Genomic DNA, 16,193 nt, shown 5'->3' with positions numbered 1-16,193 from the left:
AGGCCGACAGAGTGAGTGAAGGAATCAATGGTTATAAATGAGTGAGTCAAGGAACGAATGGATGAATGTATGAATGAATGAATAAGAGAGATAGAGAGTAAACAAATGAATGGGCGTCTTAGGCGAGTGAAAGAGTGTGAGTGAGTGAGTGAGTGAATGAGTGAGTGAGTGAGTGAGTGAATGAGAGTGAGCGATTGTGAGTGCAAGTGAGTGAGTGTGGGTGAATGAGTGAGTGAGTGAGTGACGGTGAGAGTAGTTAGAATGAGTGAGTGAGTGAGTGAGTGAGTGAGTGAGTGAATGAGTTAGGTTGTGTGGGTGCTTGTTTGTTAGTGTTATGTGACCGTGGATCAGTAAAGTCTATTTTACCTAAAGAAGCTACTAGTAACACAATGACGTCTCAACGACGTGAACAGATGCATTTTTGTATACTTTTATTAGACTGAGCTATTATCAAACCATCATGATAAACCATATATTTTGCCAAAAGCACAAAAATAGTCATACATGCAGTACTCCATATGTAACCGTGGGACAGTTAGATCTGATATGGCAGATATTTACAGCAGACGGAGTCAGTATTAATTCATCATTACACATCTATTTTCCAGTCAAATGTACTAAAAAGTCGAAACATGCAATACTAGTACTCCATATGTAGTCAACCGACAGCAAGATATTTCATTAGTGGCATCGTGTGGCGTAATGCATATGGATAGAACATTCGACTGTCAAACAAGGGGACCCGAGTTTGAACCCGGGCTGCCCCTAGACATGTCTGGACATGTCTCTTTTTTTTCATTCTTGTTGATGGCAAACCAGCAGGTGAAAAACTTTATTGTCCTAAGTATGACCACACATAAGATACGCGAACACTATCAACTGAAGCAAGCAAATCTAATGGTACTAATAAGGTGATGGTATATCACAGCAAATTCTACATACTATTAAGCACTGATCTCTGTCTTGTTAACATTGTTGCCAAGTATTTATATATTGGAACGCAGATGTCTGAAATCACACACCCGAACATAATACAGCTGTCCAGCTGTTATCGGCAGATATTTACAACATGCAACATATTTTTTGTTTCGTGAACATAAAACAGGTTATTTTAAACTGTCCTCCACAAAATGATGAAAACATACGTCTGAGTGACATGATATAGTCGTAATGAAAGTAAAGCCAGAGGCCAAGACAGAAAGCTACTAAGATTACATAAATCAAAATAAAGTCTTGGCTACTCTGTCAATCCTTCACGTCACAAACATTACAATCTGTCATCCACAAAATCCCGAGAGCATCAAAACACGCTCTCCTGTAGGCAAATAGTATGGTCTAATTGAAATAAAAGTAGATGAAAAATCCCACACAGAAAACTACAAACACCACAGGAAAGACAACCCGGGCTACCCTGTCGATCCTTCCCGTCACAGCCTCAATCTTCTCCCGCCTCTCTGCCTCCTCCTTAGGGTCGATGATGGACGGGAAGGCGTACGCTGTGAACTCCGGGGGTACGGGAACGGTGATGACGGGGTTGGTAGGGTCGCTGTCACCGTGCAGCCGCGGCCGGCCGATCACGGGCTTGGCCCTGGGGATGGGTTTGCAGGTCTTGGCGATGTCGTCCGCCACCTCCTCGGTCCCGTACACGGACCTCCATCCTCCTCCCGCGGCCAGCTCCCACCCGAGGTGCACCTGGCAGTCGTCGGGGCCGCGGAGGACCTGCCGCCGACGCCTGATGTTCATCTCCCCGACGAACGTCGGCAGCGGGATCGACTCAGGACGCTGGGTATCAGATGGCTGAGCTTCCCTCTTGGACTCCTTCTTGGCACTCTTGATTGCCTCCTTCTCGGCTTTCTTGATGGCTTTCTTGTTGGCCTTCTTGATAGCTTTCTTGTTGGCCTTCTTGTTCCCCTTGTCCTCTGGTGGCGCCGGTTCCGCGCTGTCCTCCACGTCGGCGTCCGCGGGCCGAGGGATGACGATCCACTTCTCGTCCCGCATGCGGTGCCACATGACGTTCCCCGGGTTCTTCAGCTTCGGCCGGGGGATCTTGAACGGCCGGCTGATCCTGTCGAAGGCGCTGACGAAGGGAACGGTCTCGGGCCGAGGGTGGACGAACTGCTCCTCTAAGGTGCGGGCAGGCGTGGTGGAGTACCCCGGACGCGGGATCCGGATCGGGGGGTTCAGCTGCCGGTCCCGCACTTTCTGCTCTTCCTGTTTGTGGAAAATACGTCATGGGAATAGAGTCAACACTGTACATTAGGACAACCTTGCCGATGTAACATTAAGCATTATAGAGAATCCTGTGTATAGCGATCATTTGTCGACAGATTTGATTGGACACTGGAGTGGTCTTAACTTCTTGGGCAGCTCTGACTATTTGTACGCCAAATACATGTTACCATTGTAAGACGTCTTACAAACTAACAGCAACATGTCATCATTAAACAGAGAAAATAGACAGATGGCAACGTAAAAGAAACGTATCAAAATGATTCATATGCGTAACCAACATAGGAACTGGCCGTTCATCTTTCCAAATAATATATTATCACAAGACTTTAATGTCTAGTATATAGGGCCATCCAACACAATAAAGGATACACTTTGCACCAATGATACACTATTAACTACGGTTACCTTCTTGAGGAGATGGGAGTAGATGAAATGGACCAGCGCTGTCTCCGCCAACATCAGCGTGATGACAGCCAGGCACCCGCCGAACCAGATGTCCACTGCTCGGGCTTCTGAGATCTGTAAAGGACCAAAAGAAGAAATATATATGGTCAGTCAAGTGAAATCCCCCCCCCCCCCTTCCAGCAGCAGGACCAGAAACAGCAGCATCAGAAGCACAAACAACAAGACCATAGTCAAGGTCGAAAGATAGAAAAACGGAAGTTCTGCTGCAGTACCAAGGTCACATACCAGGGGGCCCAAAATCGACCTTGACTTTTGGCTTCACAACACCCGCCCACAGACCAAATATCATCGTAATCCATCAAGAGGTTCTTGAGTTATGCTGACTATGGTAGTGCGGAAACACAGACACACACACACAGACACACACACAAACAGACACACCCAAAACTATGTCTCCATTTTTCATGGAGATAACAAGGGGTCAGGGCAAAGAGCAACAAGATAACTACAAAGGGTCCGGTGACAACGATTTTCCCTTTAATTCTGTTACAATACCAAGTTAATTCAACTTCATTTACATAGTGTACAGATTAGGCCAGTAGTTCTACAAAAGGAAACTTTATAAGATTAAATATTTAAAAGTTTATCAAGCAAAAAGTTAGACCGAATGTTTGAAAGTAGGTCAGGGGTGACAACTTGTAGAGGTATCAGCACCTCTTTTGTCAAGACTCCATAGGTTGCTGGCAAAATAGTAGAAATTGGCCAAACAGACAGAATAATATTGCAAAAAAGAGGTGCACAGTTTGCAAAAAGGTATTCCGTCTATTTGGCTGATTTCTACTGTTTTTCCAGCAACCTATAAAACAAACAAACAAACAAACGAACAGACAGACAGACAGACAGACAGATCAGTCGGTGTAATATAACCAGCTGCTGCGCGCCGCGTGCCTGCGAATCTGGTGTGTGACGCCGAAGGGCGGTAATACCGGCTACATACTAGTAGATACATATACAGACAAACAGACGAAGCCGCCCTTACCCACGGCATCCGCACACCGCTGCTCTGGTGGATCATGGCCAGGTACGGGATGACCCCCAGCGTGAACCTGCCCGTTACGTCAGACATGCGCAGCGGCATCCACAGCTGCAGGTATGACGTCACGACCACCGCGGCAGACGGCACGAACACCCGCAGCACGGAGCTAGTCAGCCGACGGCGCAGGCGCATGCGCACGTTTATCGTGGTGTAGCCGTTGGAATCTTCATAGGGAAAAAACAAGGGAACGTTAGACCCTATCACACATAGCCGACTACGGCCTCCCAACCTTTTGCAGACCATGGTTGGGAGTTAGTCGTGAGCAAGGTCACCTGTGGTTGGGAGTTGGTCGGCAAGGTTGCCCATTAGTTTTGTCGTCGACATCTGCGCAAGCCAACTATTGTTGAAAAATGAAAGTCGTGAAAGTTATATTTTGCTTGGATGTGATCTGAGGAGCGAACTGGGGGTAAAATAGGATTGATTCCAGACTATTCCCAGACAACTCCCAACCCAGCGCCGACCTTGGTTGGGGAGTGGTCGTGGGAAGGTCCTGAATGTTTGAAATGGCCTTTGCATACCGCCAAACTGTGTGTGATTACGATATTGCCGTGTGTTTGCGTTGATATCCGGAGGCGTTGTTGTCAAGGAAACGACGGGAAGACAATACATTGCTAAAGAAACGATGGAGATACAATAGAAAAGTATGAACTGACCGGAGACCATGAGAGAAGCATGGGACGGAGTGGAGAAAAAAAGGTCGAGCATCTTCAATGATTGGTGCACTACGTGCCCATATGAGGTCTCCCACCCCAGTAATGTCTTCCTTCCACCTATAGAGAAGCCTTAATACAATCTGAGGAACAGGAAAACCCAATACAACCTCCCACTCAGTAAGACCAAAAGGCACAGAGACTCGTTCATCGTGAGGGCTCTGAGGGACTTGCAAAGCCTGGCTTAAGGCCCATGTACGCTTTACTCGTCTGTGTCCGTCTAATAGAAAACTTTTAATTGTATATAAGTCCCTAAATATGAATTGTGTGATGTAGTTTTAATCTGACCCACTGATATCATTTTAACGTATCTATCAAATTGTAAGAATCTAATGAAATTCAGATGTATCCTCTGACATGCTTGCAATGTTGGTTTCTCAATAAAGATTGAAAAAAATGATAATAATAGGCGAGATAGGTTAGCCTGGAATCCATCCCATTGTAGCTACATTTGCTACTTTAGACGCTTCTCTCCAGAATCACTTTATACGTGGAAACGTTCAGACGAGCGAAATAGGATTGATACCAGACTAGAGTGGAAGTGTTGAATTTTAGGTGCCATTTTCCTACCCGTACCTGAGTGATAGTGGCGGCAGTTGTGTAACTCCGACTGGCAGGTTCCTACTGTCCTTCGGCACCGCCGACATTCCTCGCTCGCGTCACAGTCGACGAAATGCCCGAACACACACCTGTCGATGTCGTACCCGCACGTCTTCGTGAAAAAGGTGCATCCTGTGATCGATTGATAAAAGTGACATGTAATCTGTTAGGATGAAACAATACATTAGGATCAGCTATCTTTCATTTTTCTCCTCAAAGGGTGAAAATCAGATGAATTTCATGCTCAAACCTCTTTTAAATTTCTTCTTTCAGTGTATAGACTAGACAATTTCTTCAAAGGTTCGTGTCCCTAAGCCCTGAATATGCCGTATTACTAACATGTACTGCAGTATAGCCTGGTCCTGACGCATGTCAACAGAATGTAGTGAAAATCGTAGCCACAGCATGTTCAGAACACGAGATATCAAAATCGGGGTTCCTACTACAGTACCATGAAAAGCCACTAGGGAGACCATAATCTATCTAGTATTTCTTCAATATGCTAACATAATAACATACCAAATATCATAAAGATCCATCCACAACCTCTCGAGTATGCTGTTCACAAACACTCAGACAAAGATACACACCCTAGAATATAACCTTCTTGGCGAAGATGATAATCGTGCGTGACCTGTGCTTGTAGATAACATTATGGAGAAGGGTATTACTTTGCCCCAACCCAGCAAGAGTGGACTGAAAGTTACACCACTCTCCACACAAACCTTTCTGCCGCTTAAGAGTCCATAATCTAATCATTGGAGAAGGACAGTACTTTTTTCCAAACCAACACGAGTTCACAATCACTACGTCACCTTCTGTATTGGACACGAAGGAGTGGAAGGCGGCCCGGATCTCCACTCCGGTCAGCTCGAACTGCGACACGACTTCCCTCGCGTCTGTCGTGATCGCCGCCAGCATGGCGTCATCCGACGGCAGAAGCCGTAGTCTAGCTCCGCCATCTGTATTGATAATAATGATTTTATTTGCAAGTTCTTGCCCGAGGGCTAATTGCAACATGAAACAATACATAGCAAGGGTATACTGTGCAGATAGTGTGAGTTAACAATGTTGACTAGTAGAACACATGGCTATTCTAGAAACTACTACGGAATACAATCTACGCTTTTTGGGTTTGACTTCTTTTTTGGAAGCAATGGAAGACGCGTGTACGAAGTGTCCCACTTTTTATCTCCATGAAAAATGGAGATATAGTTTTGGGTGTGTCTGTTTGTCTGTCTGTCTGTTTGTTTGTTTGTCTGTTTGTGTTTCCGCGCCACTCCAGTCAGCATAACTCAAGAGCCTCTTGATGGATTACGATGATAGTTGGTATGTGGGCGGGTGTTTTGAAGCTGAAATTCAAGGTCGATTTTGGGCCCCCTGGCATGTGACCTTGGTACTGCAGCAGAACTTCAATTTTTGTATCTTTTGACCTGGACGTGCTGTGGTCTTGATTTTTTGGTGGCACATAGCGTGTGATGTAATGAAGAAGTGGTGTAGGTTTGGGCCCCCTAGCAGCTTCTTCTGGAACTGCACGGGCGTTTTTGTGAAAATCTTCTAAGGAGAATAACTTAACAAGGGAACAACGGATTTCCATGATATTAAGTTTGCAGGTAGCTTAGATAGAGATATACACAAATTATGCTAATTGGGCCTTAATTTTCATAGCTAATGAGGAAAATCTATATTTGCAGTGTTTTCCATTATAAAACTGAAATACATGTAACGTATGTAGTTTATGGAAAGTGGAGCATCAACAGATACCAATTATGCAAATGAATTCCTAATATGCATAATTAATGCAAAAACACCCAAATTTATCTAATTGTAAAATGATTGGACTGTCAATATTGCAACATGTGTAAGTAAGATAAAGGTGTTTATGATTAAGCATATATTATGTAAATGTGTAAGTCATTTGCATAGATAGAATTGTTCATGGAGATATGAGGTCGCAGAAGTCTTGTTTTTTAATGAGTGGGTTTTGGGAGGTAAACAAGGTTCTTGTTTTATTTTCGTCAGTAAACGTTTGGAAATTGTGGTAAGTTTTGGAGGCTTCTTTAAAAAGTTCTTTTCTTTCCCGATCATTGAAGGGGTGGTTAGTTTGATCCCGAAAATGATTTAATCAGGTTGGTAGAACATAGGATATTGGAGTTTTCTTTTTACACAACCAGTGACTTCTTACCCGCTGACGCTTCGGTGTCTGTCAGACACCTTCTTCAGAGCTTCTGACTGGAGTACGCACTGCTTGTCAAAAGCTCTGAAGAAAGTGTCTGACAGACACCGAAACGTCAGCAGGTAAGAAATCACTGGTTGTGTAAAAGGAAAGCTCCGAAATCCAGATTTGTTGGAGTTTGACTTTTTGGATATCTAAGTTTATATGTCATGTTGCCAAATGCCCTTTCCGTGGTCTTACATCATACAATACGTACTTTACATTACATATGTGTGTGTACATGTATATTACAATACTATTTGCACAGTCCAAAGCCTACAAGATCAGGTACAGGTACAACCTATGTTCTTCTACAGAATGTCCCAATAGTGTGTAATTCCGATGGCTTGGAAGCGGACCTGACAAACTGTACAAGGATGGAGACTAGACTACGCGAACAGTGGAATAGCATTACTGCATGTCGAAATGGAAACATTTGTGATGAAGAGCATACCTGTCCAACACAAGCCTAAACAAGCTCATGCAAATGTTACAGAGGCTCATACATGTACAAGCAGACTAGATATTGTCGGAGTCGACTATAACTTACATCCGCGCAGCTGCACCGCGCAGGTTTGGGTGTCGAACGGGTAGTTCTGCAGCGGTACTGAACACGACACCTTAAACCTCCGCCTGGAAAATAAGAAGGGGTGTTTTTGTCAATGATCAGTTCGACGGACACCCTTTTTCTGTTTATTGGTTATTATTTGAAAGACCTCCATATAGAGTATATATATATGATACTTCACTTTTTTGTGACAAGGTACGAGTGAGAATGCCGCTAGGCAGGACAGTGAATTAACAGCAAAAAATACAAACTGTTTGGTCAAATTCTGTCTGAGATGTTTGATAGACGTAAGCTTAAAATGACGGTTATTGTAGATATCGATAACTGTCGGTTATGCCATGATAGCCCTACTGAATATCGTATTTTTTTCTCATACGCATCCTTGATTTTCTTCTCTACAGAATTTCGACAATCTATCTGCTGTCTTTATCTAGTGTAAAAGAAAGACAAGAAAAATAAGATCGCTTGCCTAAGAAAACGCTGTTGAAGTGGTTTATCAACCTGATGAAACTATTTACGGATTAGTACATGATGTCATACTGAATTTCTGTGGTACATGTAGTTGTACCACAGATGAACTTCTCCTATTAGCTTTCGAAATGAGATGCCTACGGGCAATTCTCTGCATCACGCTCCGTGATCGCATACCAAATGTTGTAATCAGAGCCAAACTCGGGGCAAGAAAGACCATCGTGGAAATGGTACAGACGAGAAGGCTGAGGTGGTTTGGACACGTCATAAGACGACCTCCTACGAACACTAGTGTACAAAGCCTACAGCCAGGAGTTCGCTACCCCCAGACCCCGTGGAAGACCACCGAAGAGATGGAAAGACCAAATTGTAAACAGTCGGGAAGCAGAGGCTAGGGCAAGGGACAGGACTGCTTGGAGGATCCTCCTGGAAAGCAAGGGGCCAGTTTCTGGCCTGAGCACGTAGGCATGTAGTTGTAGCTATCAGTATCAACGAATGTACTTACGTCATTTTGTACACGACCAAACCTTCGTCGTTCAGCCATCTCGACGACGCGCCGCCGTCCACAGTGGCGGCCCGACGCACCGTGGGGCCAAACGCGATCGGCGGCGGCGAAACCAGACTGTCCGGGGCCGGAACCCAGCCGTCCGTCAGGCCGCTCAGCGTGGAGTTGAACCAGGAGAACGCGTACTCGATCGTCACGGACATGTTCTGCGATTACAAGAAACAGCGGACATAAGTCCCTAATCTCCAAGCAGATCTACACGGGGCGCTGAATCGTATATGCTAGCCAGAGAAGCTCCAGTCAGCCAGATAAACTCCAGTCAGCCTTTTTCTTTTGCGACATAGGGCAGATCGTACGGGGCTGACTGGAGCTTATCTGGCTGACTGGAGCTTCTCTGGCTAGCATATACGATTCAGCGCCCCGTGTAGATCTGCTTGGAGATTAAAAAGTCCCAGCTATAGTACCAGGCAAGGTAGGAAATATTTTATACCCAACTAACACAGCGGGAAAATCTATCGACCGGCGAATCTACGATCTCTAAAGAAATTCTCCCGCAATAATATACAATTTTTAGGGCTCGGCCGATGCTTGCGGGTCCCCAAGCCCTGTCGAATGGGAGATCTTAAGGAGAAAAATAAAATATGCTGGAGTCTCTGGCGATTTTTAATTGGGCGACTTTCTGGTGATCAAAAGATACGAATGAAGTTCTTAGAGTGTGTGACAGGAATGGAATGTATACTAAGTACTGAACGGTCTAGTATCAATAGTTAAAATCTGAGTCAATAGTTTGTTGCAACATCATGACAAGCTGCAGAAGCAAAATCTAACACCGAGGCCGTCTAGACTGACACATATCACAATATGCATTCCAAGGGTATGTTGTAACGTTCGTGTAAATAAACAATGACAAATACCGCATGTTTCTCAGAAAGCTGACCAATATGGCGAAGGTAGGCTGATGTAGCGATCTCAAATCCGCCACCTGGAAATGAAATAGGGAAAATGCAAACTTGTGAAAAACGTTTTTCGGCTGAGAAATCATCTAGCTTAGCATGTGTGTAATACCTCAAGTGACTAGTTCGGCACTTCTGTATTTTAAGTTATGACCCTGGTGTAGCGGTCTGTGATTCGTCCTTCTCGCTAGAGGGAGAAGTTGCCAGCTAATCACGTCGCTTCATGTGGTCAACGTGATTGGCTAGTATATATTCTCCTTCAACAGGAGGGGGGGGGGATATCTGATTGGCTTATGGTTGGCCAGAGCTAATGGAAGTGAGAAGTACGGAAGTACGGATCGCAGTTAGGTGCGTCAGCGCCGTTGCTTGAATAAAGTGGTTTGTGGCACCTCTGTTGAAAATCATGGTGATATGCTTCAAGCCGAATGTGCAGACCTTTCTTGATTAATCTAGCTAGCGGATGTGAAACATACCCTCCATTTCCGGTAAGGTGCTCCTATCAAACCCCGATAGAAAGGACTCCGCTGTCTGTCGCAGCCGCTTCGCCTCCAGCCACGTGTGCGTGCCGTTTGGATCGTCGGCCGGGTTCAGCAACCCCTGAAATGACATTGAAATGTACAATTTGTGTACATGAAGCTAGATGGGGCGTGGTGTGTGTGTGTGTGTGTTTGTTTGTGTGTGTGTTTGTGTATGTCTGTGTGTATGTTCGTGTGTGTCTGTGTGTAGGTATGTGTGTTTGTGTGGGGGGGGGCATGTTTGTGTGTGTGTGTGTGAGAGAGAGAGAGAGAGTGTGTGTAAAACAGTAAGTGAGTGTGCGTGTGTGTCTGTATCTGTGTGTGTGTGTGTAGTTGTGTGTGTGTCTGTATGTGTGTTTGTGTGTGGGTGGCTGTAATTGTGTGTGTGTGTGTGTAGTTGTGTAATTATGTGTGTGTCTATGTGTCTCTCTGTGTGTGCGCGTCTGTGTGTGTGTGTGTGTGTGTGTGTGTGTGTGTGTGTGTGTGTGTGTGAGGAGACGTTGTTTTCCTCGAAGTAAATAACAACTTGAAGGCGGTTACGTAATATGACTAAATGAGACAATACGAGTATCCTGATATATAAATATCTTTAACAAAAAACGATTATCATCATTATACTTACGTCGACGTACTGGAAACTCATGGGTCCTGTAGAAAGATACAATAAAGTCTTTACCTTGAAAGCATGTCATACTGCATAGCTTCAATTTAGTGCATAAATCTATTAATTCTGACATAATTGCTTTTGATACCTGTGAGAATGAATAATTAATCATACATGTGCTATCTATATTCAAATTGCATTTACATGAACGCTTGTGTCTATGAAGAACTGACCTGTACAGTCAACATCTTCATAGCACAGCCGACTGTCTCCTGACTGCCCAGGGCAGTGGTCGTTCCCGGAGCCGTCCGGTTCGTTGGGACACTCGCGATCCCGCATCTGACGTCCCAGTCCACAACCGACGCTACACTTGGACCACGGACCCCAATCGGACCACGGCTGGATCTCTGTTGAACACAATGAAAACAAACGTGTTTTTCTTCACGATTTCATCAGGTAAGATACCATCTGGTATGCATAACTGATTAGATATTCTCCATCAGCACACCATTCAACGTAAACACGAAAAGAAATTTCTTATGCTCTAATTGTTTGCATGTGCAACATTGAAATCATAAACAGAAAGCGATAATAAGTTATTATATTGCAGGTAGAGTGCCATTTAACTTTAAAGAAACCATATAGAAATGATGTTAAAAACAGTAGCAATGAAGAAAATAATTTCTGGCATTTAAACAAGAGAGAACCACTTTACAGTTAGATGGTTAGGTAGCGGGAAGAACAATTCTACTTGCCTGTGCAGGTATGTCCATCAGCGCCCAAGTAATGCCCATCTCTACACGAACAGATGTAACTGCCCGGCGTGTTGTGGCAGTCGTGGTCGCAGCCACCTTTGGACATGGCACATTCATCCACGTCTTTAATGAAGGAAAAACAATAGATTTTATTTGACATCAACTCAGACAAACATTAATAATCCTAAAGACCTCAGGTAGTATCTTATAGCATCATCATACTGTAACTTTTTTAAAATCAGTCTTACTTACCCTCACATCCATGGGAATCACTTTCCAAGACGTATCCGTCCAGACACGAACAGTTGAAACTTCCCACCGTGTTGATACAGGTCTGGTTACACCCACCGTTATTGGTGGCGCATTCGTCCACGTCTGTGATAAACATATGTTAGATGATTTCAAGCAATAAACCAGTCATATAAATTATATTGACTGCTTTGCTAAAACGTGGGATACACAATTATATTGCAACCTTCTTCAGGACATATCCATGTTGATTATTTGCTTGATGTTTAGTGATTAAAGTGATAGGTGAGTGAGTGAGTGAGTGAGTGAGTGAGTAAGTGAGTGTGTGTGTATGTGAACAAATTTATGAGTGATGTAGTGATTGCTTGAATAAATGAATGAAAGAATGAATGAATGGATTTGTTATTTCATTCATCAATGAGTGATTGAGTGAGTGATGGAGGGGTTGAGTGATCGAGTGAGTGAGTGAGTGAGTGAGTGAGTGAGTGAGTGAGAATGAATAAGTGAGTGAGTTAGCAAATTTCTGAATGGGTGAGTGACTGAAGGAATGAGCATGTGAGTGAGTGAGTGAGTGAATGAATGAATGAATGGGTCAGTCAGTCATTGAGTTGCCACTTTCGTTGGTTCACCTTCACACACTAGATCCGTTCCCGTCCAGACGCCTTGTAAAGTACAGGTCCTGTTGACATCCCCAGAACCCCTACGGAATCCTGTGTCACATTTATACCAGTAGGTACACTCGCGATTCCCTGGTAGGGAGAAGCACCTGCATCGAAGGTCGACAGTGTGACTTGGTCTCGAAAGGTCCCCGCAGTCGAGCTGGAATGACTCTGAGTGAAAAACAGAAACTAAGTGTTGTTGGACGTTTTGTTACAGTTGTGTGCCATATGTACAGCTAAGATCTCAGCTGTACATATGGTACACAACTGAAATTCAATTCAATTCACTATCGTTCCGATACGGTATAGTAATGATGTTTTCCCCATGAGTGTACATCGTTAGAAGTTAGTCTCCGAGCACATCCTGAGAGGCAAAATCGACGCGTTAGCCCGTTTGATTGTCACAGAAATGGGCGGCTAGGAGAATGTTACGGTAACGATTTTTTCTCCCAATATTTGTTGAAATTATTTGCATACTTGTTGAAGTGAGAGTGCAACTGAAGACGTCAACAAAGTCTGTAATTGTAGTCCAAGGTCAACATTTTGCTCATGATTATCACGGCTGATGTTTTGAACGAAGAAGAAAAAAAAACAGTAAAAAAGACATGTACATAAAGGGATATTTTTTTCTAAACAGATTGGGTCTAAATAGCCTGACAAATCGCGCTCCTAGCTTTTGCCCTTGGGGTGGGGGTCAGTAACCTCCGGCCGAGAGCTTGTGTAAACACAGGCTAGGGTCTAAAGAGAGACAATTAGAAGTGCTCAGCTTTGATTCTCCCTGCTACCCAGCCCCTAACCAATGGCGAAGTGGTGGGCAAATGGCCTATTCAGTGTGCTGAAGATTAAACAGTAATTCTAAATGTTGTCCTACCCTCTGTACACCGGAGCACTTCCATCCTCATGCTGATATGGCCGTGCCAGGTCAAAGGGTGGAACCGAACGTAGCGGGCTGTGATTGGTGGATCAAGGTGATGCGTGACTTCGGTGTCACGGTCAGTGTTGCCAACAAACTCCTTTCAAGTTGCAAAGAAAAGGAAACGTATATATTTCAAAACTGAAAATTTCCTGTAGAAAACCCTTTAATAATGTAACATTACGTTAATATGTTGACATACAATTTGATTGAAATATCATATCGTCATAACGCACGTGTCTGTATGTTTGTTTGTTTGTTTATCTTTATCTATCCAGGGGTAACATATCGCCTGTGATGGCGTTTTTCAATGTGCCCTGGGGGGCAAATCCCCGCATTCAAACATAGATACATAAGATAACAAAAGTGACACAAACTGTAATTGAATAATAATACAAAGTAAACTTAACTAAATGCTTGGAAATACTAACTTATTACAACTGATTTCAAATAACAAAATGAATAAAACATGAATATAACAAAATGCAACATAGAAAAACAATGGAATAACGTCAGAAAAGAAAGGACTAGAACGGAAATTGCATATCAATGTTTGGCAGAGAGGCAGTGGACATCATATAGTTGTTTAAAAAGTGGAAGTGATATGGCTGATTTGAGATGTTGTGGTAATGTGTTCCAAAGTGCATCGATATTGACGAGATGATGAGATTAAATTACGTCAATGCTCAATAGTATAGCGGACACTCCTAAATTGACTGATTAACATAATCAATGTGGCTATTAGTAACCTTTTCTTGTCCATTTTCCGTGTACGGGTTCCACTGGACGCCATCACAGCTGAGTGTAAGTTTATACATGGTTACCCATTGTTGGTGATAGCCGGAATTTCTCCCTTGTGTAATGACACCTGCTACACTGGTCAGGGAACCCAGGTCAACCTCGGGTAGAAGATAAATAAATGTCAACATTTTTAGGACATGATTTTGCGACCAAACAAATGCTCTGTGTCAGAACAATATCAATAACAACTTTAGCACTTTGGTAGAGGAAAATTAAGTTATATAATCTCCTTGTGAGCGGAGGTAATGTTGAGCAATTTCAGGTTGCCATCTGAAAATGTCCGTTATTTGGGATCTAGACTTTGATTGACTCAGCCATCAGTTGATAAACATGTCTGGGAGGATCTTTCCTTTAAATCACAACAAAACCTTCCAAACAGAATACGGTTATGTCATTAAGGATCGAGCAGACGCACCCAGGTCCACATAGGTTAGTATAATCCCTTTTGATAATCATGTATAAGTCATGGGTATGAGCTCGCGAGAGCTAAGACAAAGAAAATGTCAGTGTTAACATTGAAATTTACCTAATGTCTAGTCCAATGTGCTTATCTTACCTGAAGCCAGGGATTATCGTCTAGGTTATCAGCACACCAAGCTCCTGCCCATTTATTGCTACCGGTGTTAGCCTCCTCTTGAGAGTTTAAACGCGCTTTCTCCGTAGAGCAGACAGGAAAAATGGAAGATGCGGTGATCCCAACGTCATCATTTCCCGCCACCAACGGTTCCACGCTAGTGCAGGTCTCTACAACAGACCGATAGATATCACACTTTCAGCAAACTAGTCAATACAGTATTCAAGGAAATGTTAATCTGCTGTCATGCAATGTACCAATAACTGAGTCCAGAATAATAAAAAAAATTATTGTCCTTTTGTTTCATTTGTTTGATCAGTATACAAATATTATCATGGCAGTTTCCTACTGGTGCGACACTGGACATGTTTTAACTTGTTCACGTTCACTTTATCAATTTTGACAACAATACATGATAGATGACATGATGCAAATTTGGTATACATGAAACGGTATTTGTTGTACATTACACATACTATATGAGAAGAACGTGAACTACGTCAGCATTGCTAGAAATCCCAAACACATATCTACAACCGTTTTCAAAATAACATCATTTTGATAAGGCAGACTAGATTAAACAATACAGGGAACAAAACTATACTACTTAGACATACTCTTAGAAACAAAAATAAGTTGACACCTCAAATTTGCTTAGCCCATGCCTAAATCTATCATACGAACTAAATTTCGACGCAATAAGTTATTCTAAATAATATCACTATCGTGTGATTCTAACAATAAGACAACATACCGTTCGAAACCGGCGGGAAAAAGCAGAGCAGACAGACGAGAAGGCTGCAGACGACAGGCCGTCGGCGCCAACTCATGATCATCTTGGAAGTTCCAACCGAGGCGCTGAGACCCAAAGCGCTACATCCCACACCAGGCGGTGTTTCTTGTCGCACGCTCTGAGAAAATTTTCCTTTGTGACCAACGGAAGATCGTAATAGATATTTCGGGCGTAGGCAATTTTGCTTCCCCCAGAAAATTGAAATTAGCGTAATCATTCTCGCCACTTATAGGCCACACGACACATTAATTTCGCATACAAAAGAAACACCGTCTCTGAGACGATTTCATCAAGCAGAGGGTGGGTACGGATAAGTCAGTCACTGAATAATTTACGAGACAACATTGTGACGCACAAATATCTTGATTAAAAACTTGGCCAGGTATTAACCTGACCCCCCCCCTCCCTCCCTGGCATGTGACCTTGCTCTCGTCCCGTTCTTGCCTCTACCAAATGTTTTTCACCAGCACATTATGTGTTTGTTTCTTTGTTTATATAAATGATCACTATCGTAAAAATCTATGATTACATGACCATATTTTTGTTTCTGATAGATTTTAACCCCCTCCGGTTGA

At 43.4% G+C, this 16,193-nt stretch overlaps 2 protein-coding genes across 2 annotated transcripts; both read right to left on the bottom strand.

Annotated features, from left to right (window-relative positions):
• Positions 1-1,252: 1,252 nt before the first annotated feature.
• On the bottom strand, positions 1,253-6,185 carry LOC136429497 (uncharacterized). Its single transcript, XM_066419329.1, has 5 exons — positions 5,859-6,185; positions 5,020-5,175; positions 3,677-3,897; positions 2,638-2,751; positions 1,253-2,211 (listed from the first exon to the last, which is right to left on the bottom strand). The coding sequence occupies exons 1-5, from the start codon at positions 6,073-6,075 to the stop codon at positions 1,336-1,338; spliced, it is 1,584 nt and encodes a 527-aa protein (XP_066275426.1). The 5' UTR covers positions 6,076-6,185; the 3' UTR covers positions 1,253-1,335.
• A 1,039-nt stretch (positions 6,186-7,224) lies between these two features.
• On the bottom strand, positions 7,225-10,364 carry LOC136429496 (glutamate-gated chloride channel alpha-like). Its single transcript, XM_066419327.1, has 5 exons — positions 10,229-10,364; positions 9,717-9,784; positions 8,803-9,008; positions 7,809-7,891; positions 7,225-7,352 (listed from the first exon to the last, which is right to left on the bottom strand). Exons 1-5 carry the CDS (start codon positions 10,362-10,364, stop codon positions 7,225-7,227), a joined length of 621 nt encoding a protein of 206 aa, XP_066275424.1.
• Positions 10,365-16,193: the final 5,829 nt, after the last annotated feature.

The sequence above is a fragment of the Branchiostoma lanceolatum genome, chromosome 3 (genome assembly GCF_035083965.1).
Source record: "Branchiostoma lanceolatum isolate klBraLanc5 chromosome 3, klBraLanc5.hap2, whole genome shotgun sequence".
Taxonomy (NCBI): domain Eukaryota; kingdom Metazoa; phylum Chordata; class Leptocardii; order Amphioxiformes; family Branchiostomatidae; genus Branchiostoma; species Branchiostoma lanceolatum.
This window is presented reverse-complemented; position numbering and strand designations above follow the sequence as displayed.